The following is a 13,686-nucleotide window of genomic DNA, read 5'->3' on the forward strand; positions in this document are numbered from 1 at the left end:
AACCACATTTTCGACACAAGTAATCCTCAACTCGCTCTTTAAGAATATGTTTGCGATAATTACGAGTAGGAACCACGCCATCCTGTATCGCGCACACAAATCCTTCAGTTTCACTAAATAGATCCCCTACACAGAGCGATTTGTTGGACAAATGCAAATCAATAAATGGCTGCCAAAGGTAATTCACATGTTTTCCGTGAAGAGCCTTAGATTTCCATTCATCAATTTTTTGCTGGTCAGGCACTACCGAATGTAAAGGACAGAATACTCTGTTCTTTAGATCAAGTGGACTCAATCTATTATCTGCACCACAGATAGCCTTATGCAAAGGAGAATTGAGCTCTTTGGCAATAAAATAAGTGCGTAGTGAGTCGACTTGTTCGTAATATAGTCTTGTTATATCGAGCACTCCCCTACCACCAATACTTCTCGATAGACATATCTTTTCCACAGCAGATTTTGGATGACGCATGCGAAAGTCGCACATTAAAGTTCTGATTTTGCGTTGGATTGCTTCCAATTCCGTGTCCGACCACTTTAATACACCAAACGAGTACAGCAGGAATGGTATGGCATATGTATTAATTGCACTTACTTTATTTTTTCCGGACAGTAAAGATTTTAGTACCAATTTCACTTGTTGTGTCGACCTGGTTTTCACCTCGTGTCTTCTAATGCCCTCCATGGCACGGTGGCAAGCCCGGAATTCTCGCCGGTATTGGGGTTGGGTCTTGGCATCAGTAATCCACACTGACATCAACAAAAAAATTCTCGTGCCATGTATTTTGTTATATTTACGTGCTACCATTAAGGCAGTCTGCAGTGAACTGAACTTTGTTTAAAATGCATAAAACTACAAAATATAATATAATAGAGAGCGAGAGAAATTTGTTGCTTGTTGCGTGGTGATTAGCTAGTGAGGTTGATTTTGCAGTGGCGTTTGATTTGGTGTATGTAATTGGTTAATTCAAATACATAACATTATCCACCCCTTAAGTTCTGAAATCTTCTGATTGAAATCGGCATACTCGTTGTTTCTTGTTGTGACGGTTCCTTGATGGTTGACTGCTGCTGTTGTTTTAATGGTTCATCGATAGTTGACTGCTGATGTTGTTTTGATGGTTCATAGGCAGTTGGTTGCGGCGGTGTTGACTGGCGCGCTTGAAGTTGATTTTGATGACGCTTACATTGACCAGTCGGTGTCTTAACTAAGTAGACCCTATTTCCCAAAGATTTCTCAATTATTCCTTCGACCCATTTAGGACCGCTACTATAGTTGCGTAAAAAAACTTTGCAATCCTTGCCGAATTTTGTCGTCACTGGTTGCTTTTTTGATAATTTTGTAACCGGTAAAATCTGTGTAAGAAGCGTTCGAGCCGTTCTGCCGTGTAGCAACTCTGCAGGAGACTTATTGTTAGAATTTATCATAGAGCGGTAGGTCACTAAAAATTTGATAACTGCTTCACTAATTGGCATACTGTCATCAAGGTTTTTCTTCACAGATGTCTTAAAAGTACGCACGAAACGCTCTGCTAACCCGTTTGAAGCCGGGTGAAATGGCGCTGTCACGATGCTGAATGCCATTTTTCAAGCAAAATTCCTTAAACTGTGAGGATGTAAGTTGTGGACCGTTGTCACTTACTAACGTTTCCGGCAAACCCTCTATGGCAAAAATTGATGTTAACGCGTTTACTGTATCAGTAGAGGTTGTATTTGACAATTGGACAATGTACGGATACTGTGAAAATGCGTCGACACATACGAGCCACATATGCTGATTGAATACCGGTCCGGCGAAGTCAATGTGGACACGTTGCCACGGACGTATAGCTTCGGGCCCCGAGCTAAATTCCTTTGGTGGACTGGCTGACGTTCTTTTACATATATTGAATGCGATGCGAGTGTCTCGATATTTTTGTCGATGCCCGGCCACCAGCAGTATTTTCGAGCTAATTGTTTCATTCGAACTATGCCCCAGTGGCTTTCATACAACAGTTCAAGGACGCGTTGGCGCAGTTTTTTTGGAATGATAGCCCAATTTGAATAGCTCTGTAAGCAAATAATGTTATCAATAATAACTAAAGCAGTATTACGTTGGAAATATGGTAGTATATCTGCCTGTTGTGGTCCTACGATTGTAGGCCACCCTTGTTGTATGAACCGGTGAACTTTCATGAGAGTTACATCCCTCTTTGTATGAAATCGGATAACCTCTGCATCAATTAGGGTATCCAGCTCTTCGACTGCAAAACAATAGTCCTCTTGATCAAAGTTGTTATCTGGGCCTTCTGGTAGTCTTGAAAGGGCGTCAGCATTCCCGTGTTGTGCTGTAGGTTTGTATTTTATGTCGAACTGATAGGCCATTAGAATTATTGCCCACCGTTGTAGTCTATTTGAAGTCGTTGTTGACAAGTGTTTTCCTGGATTAAAGATACTCACCAGTGGTTTGTGGTCAGTGAATAAAGTGAACTTACGGCCATACAAGTATTGATGAAATTTTTGAACGCCAAATACAATCGCAAGCCCCTCCTTTTTTATTTGACTGTACTTTACTTGATGAACGTTGAGTGTCTTTGATGCGAATGCAATTGGGCGTTCGCTGCCGTCTGCGAAGATATGCGAAATTACTGCACCAACACCTGATGATGAAGCGTCTGTAGCTAGGATTATTGGTAAGTGCTCCTGAAAGTGAACTAATTGTGTAGCATTCACTATATGCTTCTTTAAGGACTTGAACGCCTCTTCATGTATGTGTGTCCAATTAAAACGAATATTTTTCTTGCGAAGCTGATTTATCGGAGCAGCGATTTGCGACATGATTGGAATGTAATTGTAATAATGGTTTATCTTACCCATTAGCGCTTCCACTTCTTTCAGATATTCAGGCCGTTTTAAGTTTTGAATGGCTGTTAATCCTGATGGTTCTGGCAAAATGCCTTCTGCGCTTATACGCCTTCCTAAGTAATCAATATGGTTTTGAAAAAACTGCATTTGTTCCGTTTGCACTTGATGCCATACTTCTTAAGTATTGAAAAAACTTGATCTAGTCGTTGTATATGTTCCTGTACCGTGGTTGACGCAACGATGATGTCATCGATGTAATTTCCACACCCGTCGATACCTTGCAGAAATAGTTCAAGATATCTTTGAAATATTGCCGGCGCACTAGCTATACCATAGGGCAATCTTTGATACTCGAACAGTCCATTTGGTGTGTTCACGGCAACCAGCTTTTTTGAGTCTTCGTCTAACTCCAGCTGTAAGTATGCATCCTTTAAGTCAATTTTAGAGAAAATACGACCATAGCGAATTTTATGAAATAACTGCGCCCGTGTTGGTAATGGAAACCCTTCAAATTCGATTTGACTATTAATAGTTACTTTAAAGTCCCCGCAAATACGAATACTGCCGTCCTGCTTTGGTGCGAGTACGATTGGAGAAGCCCAATTGCTAAACTTAACAGGTTTCCAAATACTGTTTTGCACTAGTCGATCAGCTTCCACGTTAAATTTTTCAAGTAGGGCGAATGGCACCTGACGACATTTAAAATATTTTTGTACAGCCGTAGACTTGATGCTCGCTTTAAAATTAGAAATCGGCCCTGTAGTCGGTTCAAACAATTAAGTTTTGAATAATATTATTCACTTGCACAATATCGTAATTAAAAACTTCAAATAAATCCATGCCAAATAAATTTTGACCACTTTCGACTTTAGCAACAACCAGCACTGCTTCTTTTTCTAGTTTTCCATATTTTATTTTTATTTCGCATTCGCCTAAGGTTTCTATCACCTTTTTACCATAACCATAAATTGGACGTGTGCAACTTCGAAGTTTTGGCCTGCCTAACTGATTAAATGTCTTTTGCGTTATGACCGAAACCGATGAACCTGAATCCATTTGAAAACTTATTGTTTTATTTAAAATTTCCACATTAATATATTTTTTCTTTTTAATTTTTACTTCTTCTACTGTCGTATTATACACACTTTCAATACATTCTAATAGAACACACGAAAACTGGCGTTTTCTAATACCGCAGTGGGTTTATATTGGTAAATTGAACAAGTTTTAGAGATTAATCCATGTTGGAATGCAAGATTTTAGTGGATTACCTTACATACTGCATTGTGCCTGTTTAGAAATTCCCTTGGTGCCATTACAGAACAGCTGGAGATATTGTGATCCAATGTTTCTATGACTGAACCACATTTTCGACACAAGTCATCCTCAACTCGCTCTTTAAGAATATGTTTGCGATAATTACGAGTAGGGACCACGCCATCCTGTATCGCGCACACAAATCCTTCAGTTTCACTAAATAGATCCCCTACACAGAGCGATTTGTTGGACAAATGCAAATCAATAAATGGCTGCCAAAGGTAATTCACATGTTTTCCGTGAAGAGCCTTAGATTTCCATTCATCAATTTTTTGCTGGTCAGGCACTACCGAATGTAAAGGACAGAATACTCTGTTCTTTATATCAAGTGGACTCAATCTATTATCTGCACCACAGATAGCCTTATGCAAAGGAGAATTGAGCTCTTTGGCAATAAAATAAGTGCGTAGTGAGTCGACTTGTTCGTAATATAGTCTTGTTATATCGAGCACTCCTCTACCACCAATACTTCTCGATAGACATATCTTTTCCACAGCAGATTTTGGATGACGCATGCGAAAGTCGCACATTAAAGTTCTGATTTTGCGTTGGATTGCTTCCAATTCCGTGTCCGACCACTTTAATACACCAAACGAGTACAGCAGGAATGGTATGGCATATGTATTAATTGCACTTACTTTCTTTTTCCGGACAGTAAAGATTTTAGTACCAATTTCACTTGTTGTGTCAACCTGGTTTTCACCTCGTGTCTTCTAATGCCCTCCATGGCACGGTGGCAAGCCCGGAATTCTCGCCGGTATTGGGGTTGGGTCTTGGCATCAGTAATCCACACTGACATCAACAAAAAAGTTCTCGTGCCATGTATTTTGTTATATTTACGTGCTACCATTAAGGCAGTCTGCAGCGAACTGGACTTTGTTTAAAATGCATAAAACTACAAAATATAATGTAATAGAGAGCGAGAGAAATTTGTTGCTTGTTGCGTGGTGATTAGCTAGTGAGGTTGATTTTGCAGTGGCGTTTGATTTGGTGTATGTAATTGGTGAATTCAAATACATAACATTTATCCACCCCTTAAGTTTCTGAAATCTTCTGATTGAAATCGGCATAACTCGTTGTTTCTTGTTGTAACGGTTCCTTGATGGTTGACTGCTGCTGTTGTTCTAATGGTTCATCGATGGTTGACTGCTGATGTTGTTTTGATGGTTCATAGGCAGTTGGTTGCGGCGGTGTTAACTGACGCGCTTGAAGTTGATTTTGATGACGCTTACATTGACCAGTCGGTATCTTAACTAAGTAGACCCTGTTTCCCAAAGATTTCTCAATTATTCCTTCGACCCATTTAGGACCGCTACTGTAGTTGCGTAAAAAAACTTTGCAATCCTTGCCGAATTTTGTCGTCACTGGTTGTTTTTTTGATCATTTTGTAACCGGTAAAATCTGCGTAAGAAGCGTTCGAACCATTCTGCCGTGTAGCAACTCTGCAGGAGACTTATTGTTAGAATTTGGCATTGAGCGGTAGGTCACTAAAAATTTGATAACTGCTTCACTAATTGGCATACTGTCATCAAGGTTTATCTACACAGATGTCTTAAAAGTACGCACGAAACGCTCTGCTAAGCCGTTTGAAGCCGGGCGAAATGGCGCTGTCGTGACATGCTGAATGCCATTTTTCAAGCAAAATTCCTTAAACTGTGAGGATGTAAGTTGTGGACCGTTGTCACTTACTAACGTTTCCGGCAAACCCTCTATGGCAAAAATTGATGTTAATGCCTTTACTGTATCAGTAGAGGTTGTATTTGACAATTGGACAATGTACGGATACTGTGAAAATGCGTCGACACATACGAGCCACATATGCTGATTGAATACCGGTCCGGCGAAGTCAATGTGGACACGTTGCCACGGACGTATAGCTTCGGGCCACGAGCTAAATTCCTTTGGTGGACTGGCTGACGTTCTTTTACATATGTTGCATGACGATGCGAGTGTCTCGATGTTTTTGTCGATGCCCGGCCACCAGCAGTATCTTCGAGCTAATTGTTTCATTCGAACTATGCCCCAGTGGCTTTCATGCAACAGTTTAAGGACGCGTTGGCGTAGTTTTTTTGGAATTATAGCCCGATTTGAATAGCCCTGTAAGCAAATAATGTTATCAATAATAACTAAAGCAGTATTACGTTGGAAATATGGTAATATATCTGCCTGTTGTGGTCCTACGGATATAGGCCACCCTTGTTGTATGAACCGGTGAACTTTCATGAGAGTTTCATCCCTCTTTGTATGAAATCGGATAACCTCTGCATCAATTGGGGTATCCAGCTCTTCGACTGCAAAACAATTGTCCTCTTGATCAAAGTTGTTATCTGGGCCTTCTGGTAGTCTTGAAAGGGCGTCAGCATTCCCGTGTTGTGCTGTAGGTTTGTATTTTATGTCGAACTGATAGGCCATTAGAATTATTGCCCACCGTTGTAGTCTATTTGAAGTCGTTGTTGGCAAGTGTTTTCCTGGATTAAAGATACTCACCAATGGTTTGTGGTCAGTGAATAGAGTGAACTTACGGCCATACAAGTATTGATGAAATTTTTGAATGCCAAATACAATCGCAAGCCCCTCCTTTTCTATTTGACTGTACTTTACTTGATGAACGTTGAGTGTCTTTGATGCGAATGCTATTGGGCGTTCGCTGCCATCTGCGAAGATATGCGAAATTACTGCACCAATACCTGATGATGAAGCGTCTGTAGCGAGGATTATTGGTAAGTGCTCCTGAAAGTGAACTAATTGTGTAGCATTCACTATATGCTTCTTTAAGGACTTGAACGCCTCTTCATGTATGTGTGTCCAATTAAAACGAATATTTTTCTTGCGAAGCTGATTTATCGGAGCAGCGATTTGCGACATGATTGGAATGTAATTGTAATAATGGTTTATCTTACCCATTAGCGCTTCCACTTCTTTCAGATATTCAGGCCGTTTTAAGTTTTGAATGGCTGTTAATCCTGATGGTTCTGGCAAAATGCCTTCTGCGCTTATACGCCTTCCTAAGTAATCAATGTGGTTTTGAAAAAACTGCATTTGTTCCGTTTGCACTTGATGCCATACTTCTTAAGTATTGAAAAAACTTGATCTAGTCGTTGTATATGTTCCTGTACCGTGGTTGACGCAACGATGATGTCATCGATGTAATTTCCACACCCGTCGATACCTTGCAGAAATAGTTCAAGATATCTTTGAAATATTGCCGGCGCACTGGCTATACCATAGGGCAATCTTTGATACTCGAAAAGTCCATTTGGTGTGTTCACGACAACCAGCTTTTTTGAGTCTTCGTCTAACTCCAACTGTAAGTATGCATCCTTTAAGTCAATTTTAGAGAAAATACGGACATAGCGAATTTTATGAAATAACTGCGCCCGTGTTGGTAATGGAAACCCTTCAATTTCGATTTGACTATTAATAGTTACTTTAAAGTCCCCGCAAATACGAATACTGCCGTCCTGCTTTGGTGCGAGTACGATTGGAGAAGCCCAATTGCTAAACTTAACAGGTTTCCAAATACTGTTTTGCACTAGTCGATCAGCTTCCACGTTAAATTTTTCAAGTAGGGCGAATGGCACCTGACGACATTTAAAATATTTTTGTACAGCCGTAGACTTGATGCTCGCTTTAAAATTAGAAATCGGCCCTGTAGTCGGTTCAAACAATTAAGTTTTGAATAATATTATTCACTTGCACAATATCGTAATTAAAAACTTCAAATAAATCCATGCCAAATAAATTTTGACCACTTTCGACTTTAGCAACAACCAGCACTGCTTCTTTTTCTAGTTTTCCACATTTTATTTTTATTTCACATTCGCCTAAGGTTTCTATCACCTTTTTACCATAACCATAAATTGGACGTGTGCAACTTCGAAGTTTTGGCCTGCCTAACTGATTAAATGTCTTTTGCGTTATGACCGAAACCGATGAACCTGAATCCATTTGAAAACTTATTGTTTTATTTAAAATTTCCACATTAATATATTTTTTCTTTTTAATTTTTACTTCTTCTACTGTCGTATTATACACACTTTCAATACATTCTATTGCGTTTGCTTGTGCACTATTCTTTTCATTCTTTTTCGCTGTAATTTTTAATTTTCTTGTATTTGCTTTGTTGTTAATGTTGCTCAAGCACACTTTTGCTATATGTCCAACTTTATTGCAGACAAAGCAAACAGCTTCTCTAAATTTGCAGTCGCTACGTCGATGAGAGCCTCCGCGCCTGAAACATTTTTTCTTACTTTTCTCTTTTTGTGCTCTATTTTTTGCATGTGACGTGATTTCATTAACTAACGGCAAACTCTCTTGGAGTTGTTGTTGTTTAATAGAATTTGTAGCATTTGTCGTCGAAGTAAAAGACTCTGCAATTAATAAAACATCTTCCAATGTAGGTTTTAATTTCTGAAGTGCCGCTGCTCTTACGGTGTCATGAGGTGTATGCAGAATTAACATGTCCCTAATCATTTCATCAACATATGATTTGGTACAATTTTCACCTATACATTGAAATTGGCATTCTCTAGCTATTCCTCTTAATTCAGCTATCCATTCCCTGTATGTTTGCGTTGGCTTCATCAAGCACTTATTAAAATTATACCGCGCTGCTACCACATGAATTTGTTCTTGGAAATGTTCCGACAGCTTTTGCACCAACTCAGCAAATGGAATGCCCTCCAAATCGTTTTTCCCGAATAATTTTTTCAATAACTCAAAAGTCTCACCATCAACCCATGTTAAAAAAACGCTTTCTTTTTGAGCTCTGTGGTGACTGCATACGCCGAAAAATGTTGAGTCATCTGCTGCATGTAGGATTCCCACTTAGTGTGCTCCTTTCCGAATGCTGGAAATCTTGGAACCAATGTACCTTCATTAGTACTTGAAGTGACTCCCCGTAGTATTGTTTGTAAAAATCCTTTTTGGTCATCCAAAAGGCTTTTCATAAAAGCGTTCTGATCCGCTATTATCTTAGCAAACTCGTTTGCCATTTTGCTGAAGTTTTTTTTTTATTTCGCGATTACGTGGTTTACTTCTGTTCGTTTGGCCTCGTCGCCAGTGTTATATTTACGTGCTACCATTAAGGCAGTCTGCAGCGTACTGAACTTTATTTAAAATACATAAAACTACAAAATATAATATAATAGAGAGCGAGAGAAATTTGTTGCTTGTTGCGTGGTGATTAGCTAGTGAGGTTGATTTTGCAGTGGCGTTTGATTTGGTGTATGTAATTGGTGAATTCAAATACATAACATATTTGTATAAACAAAATTTAGTTAAATCTAAACTGCTAATCGCGTCGGTCATATTTACTTCCTAGTACACTTTGGTCTTAGTTATTGGTCGAATGCCAGAGCACACTTCACCCGTCCGTACCACCCCTTTAGCAACTTACTTTTTAAACATGGTAAACATAACAACAATTACAATATTCTTTTATTAGGTGCATTTTATTTTATTTCAACTAGTCTTTAATTAGATAAAAAAAAAATTATAATTATTATTTCATAATCTAACAGTTTATATATAAACAATAGCAACTTTATAAATTTAAGTATGATAGTAATGATATCAAGTATGATAAAAAAAGTTTTATACTAAAAAAATAAATATATATATACCTATACTTAAATTAAACTATACAAATAAATGTTTATTTATTTATATTTATTTTGTGTTTTTTGTTTTTTTTTTGTTTTTTTTTATATATAAAAAATACAAAAAAAAATCGAAATAATAAAAAAAACAAGAAGAACAGAAAAAGTATGTATGAAGTAAAAAAAATTTTTGGCTAGTTAGGCACTTACCACAACTGCCCAAATGACGTCACTCGCTGTCGCTGTACCTAGACAAAAATTTACAAAAAAAAAAAACAAAAGAAATGCTACTTTTTTTTCTTTCTTCTTAGTTTCTCTAACCTTGAGTGATATTAATTTCAAACTTATGTTACTCATATTTTTATATAACATATATTATTATTATTATAGCTTCTCATTTTTAATTAACAATATAATTTACAAATAGCAATATGATTATATATAATTTAATTATTTTTTTCTATTTCTTCTAAATATTCCTATATACCTAGTTAACAAATTTAACATTTCAAATTTCTGTAACAAAAAAATCGTTATTAAATAATTATATAACTAAGTACCATATGAGAATAACAAAGATCTTTATCGGTATTACATACATTTGGGTCTCCAATTCTGCACTTGCAGTCACAGTAATGTTGCAAGTGGTATTGGCGTGTACGGTGAAAACTCCGCTACTGTCACCGCAATGTCTATCGCCTTGCAGCTACTGCTGTTTATCTTGATATTGCTTCGCCGTTGTATGTCGCCAATAAATTTTGACTTCTATATAAGTCACTTCTCACAATCCTTTTATGTTTTAGTTCACAAATTTTCTCACGAATTAATTGTTTTATTTACTATTCTGAGTTCTTTTCATACTTTCAAAAAAAATTATTGTTTTAGGCTATAGTTTAACTTCTGCTTTAATTTAATTAAAGATGGTTTGTTTTTCACGAAATAATGATTTTAAGATATACTCTAACTTCACTTTTAATTTAAATAAAAAATTATTTTTAGCTAGCACTTTAATTTTTCTTTCAATTTAGGTTTTCAGGAACTTGTTGTTCCAGTTAATATTTTTGGCTGTCGTTTTAATTTAAATCCAACAGTTCTTCATAAATTTATTATTTCAATTAATACGTTTCCTTTATTTTTAATTTTTTTTGTTTTTTTAAATCTTTTATTTTTAATTTAAATAAAAGTAACCTTTCACAATTTAATGGTTTCAGGTAACAATTTAAATTATTTTAACTAGAACTTTAATTTTTCTTTCAATTTAGGTTTTCAGGAACTTGTTGTTCCAGTTAATATTTTTGGCTGTCGTTTTAATTTAAATCCAACAGTTCTTCGTAAATTTATTATTTCAATTAATACATTTCCTTTATTTTTAATTTTTTTGTTTTTTTAAATCTTTTATTTTTAATTTAAATAAAAGTAACCTTTCACAATTTAATAGTTTCAGGTAACATTATAACTTAATTTTTAGTAATCATTTTCAGTTCAGCTTAGAAAAGGAACGTCATCACTTCGCAAAAAACTATCAAAAAAAAGCCTCCTCAACCGTGCACTACCATTTTTATATTCTATTTGTTTTCGTCATCATCCCGTTGATTCCCAAATCCCGCACAATTTTCGAGGTCGTTTTTTGAACCCCATGTTAATACGGTTTTTTTTTTCTTTCCATTCCGTCCTTTGTACATTCCGCAGATCCCACCTGCATTACCCACTTTTTCTTCATAACTTATTTTACTTACATTGTGCATTGCTCTGGCAGCATTGATCACTGCAACTCCTAAAGCTTTCGCAGTCACTTTGATCAAAACAAACCAAAACAAAAAAATGTACCAAAGCTTTTACACATTTCTTTATTTTGACTGTGCGAGCAATGCACATTGCTAATTTTTAGTGAGTGAGATAACAAGCAAACAAAGTAATTATATATATATAAAAAAAATTATATTCTAATATAAAAAAATTATTCGCACAGCAGTAAATAAAACAATGGGATCTGGAGCGGATTCAAATGGTGAAGTGCACGCTCACCTAATAAAAGAAAAAACAACCAACGGTACGGACGTTGGCCGTACTTATGGGCGTCGCGGGTAAACCGAGGCAATGTCTGTAATATTTCTTTTATTTTTATTGTATTACCATTTTATTTCCACACAGGCCTACATAACAGGCTCAACGGTGTCGATGTTGCCTGCAATATGGAGCACCATTGTAAAAACATCAAAGGTAGATTGTCAGCTTCCTTACTTTATTTTGTTTGTGTTTCTGGGCCTAACGTGTGGCTTCGACCCATACCCTGAGTTACAGAGTCTCACCCTTTTACGACTGATCTAGCCAGGCATTTAATTGTCATGATACGATTTTTACTCCTTACTGACAAAAGATGTCCTTCGCGTGGTATATCCCGATGCTAACCCCATTCATGTTTCCTAACTCATATAGCGAAGAACCTATTGCCTTTAAAATCATGCACTTCACGTTTTTCTTCCCTAACTTCGCGTTATAGCCATCGGCTTGTTTACTTTGTCTGAAGTTGCGTCTATATACTACTTGCCCCGCTCTAAACTGAATTTCCTTTTTTCGTTGATTATACACTCTTCCAGTCAGTCAGTCAGTTTCTCTCGCATCAATAGTTGTTTGTCTGTCGCTTCTAATATTTCAAATTCGGATTGTTGTGTGGAGCTCAACTTCCTCATTATCTCATACGATGCGCCATGCTGAATCATATGTGACCCAAACACTGCCATATATGGTTCCATACCTATCGAGCTGTGTTTCACACTTCTGAGTACAAATGCTGCCTCACTTACATACTGATCCCAATTACGTTGGTTTTCTTGTATATAAGAATGAACGAACTGAAGTACTGACTGATTTACTCGTTCAGCAGCATTGGCTTGAGGAGAATACAATCCAGTTCGAATGTGTTTCACTCCATATTTTTGCAAGAATGAATTAAAGGCTTCTGAAATAAATTGTTTCCCGTTATCGGAATGCATGCATTCTGGTACACCAAATGTATAAGGTTCCACGAAATCCACATGCAGACTTTGGAATGGTTTTTCGGTTATGGTTTGCATTCCCATGAGTGGTTTTATCATTCTATTTGACACCTTAGAAGTATTGCAAATCTCGCATTCTTTTATCAGTGTTTGAACGTCACCAACCATTCCTAGCCAGAAATATTTTACCTTTAATTTTGCTAAGGTCTTTTGCACCCCTCCGTGTCTAGATGATGGTGATACGTGTACTCGTTCTTCTAATGACCATCGCAATTCAGATGGAACCCATAATTTCCAAGTACTATCCTCTTGTAGTGCGTCGCCACTTCGAAAATCGGATACACGTAACCCTTTACGGTACATAGGTCAGGTAAACGTTGGTGTTCCTTGGTCACTAATTCGATAAGTGCTTTATATTCATCAGTTACAAAGAAAGGTGACTGCAAATCAACATCTAGATTGCAAGTGTCTTGTGTTATCTCGTCAACAAACATCCTTGATAGTGTATCAGGTACAATGTTCTGATTACCTTTTCTATGTTCTATGTTGAAGTCAAATGCCTGTAATTTCAAGCTCCATCTCGCTAGTCTACCGGAAAAATCACGCTGGTTCATCAACCATTTGAGACTCGCATGGTCCGTTATGATTGTGAATGGCAGGCCCTCTATATACGCTCTAAACTTCTTTACACTAAGTACAGCTGCAAGACACTCTTGTTCGGTCACACTGTAATTCTTTTGTGCTTTATTCAACTTGGAAGACATATAGGCTATAGGCCGTTCATTTCCAGCTTGATCTATTTGAAACAGGACACCCCCTACGCCATCTGCAGAAGCATCGCATTGGATGTAAAAATGTTGATTAAAATCGGGATACGTCAGTACTGGTGCGGTAATGAGGCTAGTTTTTAACTTGTCAAAAGCGACTTT

At 37.2% G+C, this 13,686-nt stretch overlaps 2 protein-coding genes across 2 annotated transcripts; both read right to left on the minus strand.

Annotated features, from left to right (window-relative positions):
- Window positions 1-981: 981 nt before the first annotated feature.
- LOC119666247 (uncharacterized protein K02A2.6-like) lies at window positions 982-1,584 on the minus strand. Its single transcript, XM_038075530.1, has one exon. It carries the CDS (start codon window positions 1,582-1,584, stop codon window positions 982-984), a length of 603 nt encoding a protein of 200 aa, XP_037931458.1.
- A 3,612-nt stretch (window positions 1,585-5,196) lies between these two features.
- Window positions 5,197-9,155, minus strand: LOC119666248 (uncharacterized protein K02A2.6-like). The gene is made up of 6 exons (XM_038075531.1): window positions 9,035-9,155; window positions 8,199-8,969; window positions 7,914-8,099; window positions 7,331-7,810; window positions 5,705-7,229; window positions 5,197-5,476 (listed from the first exon to the last, which is right to left on the minus strand). Exons 1-6 carry the CDS (start codon window positions 9,153-9,155, stop codon window positions 5,197-5,199), a joined length of 3,363 nt encoding a protein of 1,120 aa, XP_037931459.1.
- Window positions 9,156-13,686: the final 4,531 nt, after the last annotated feature.

Source organism: Teleopsis dalmanni, chromosome 1 (genome assembly GCF_002237135.1).
Source record: "Teleopsis dalmanni isolate 2A chromosome 1, ASM223713v2, whole genome shotgun sequence".
NCBI classification, from domain to species: Eukaryota; Metazoa; Arthropoda; class Insecta; order Diptera; family Diopsidae; genus Teleopsis; species Teleopsis dalmanni.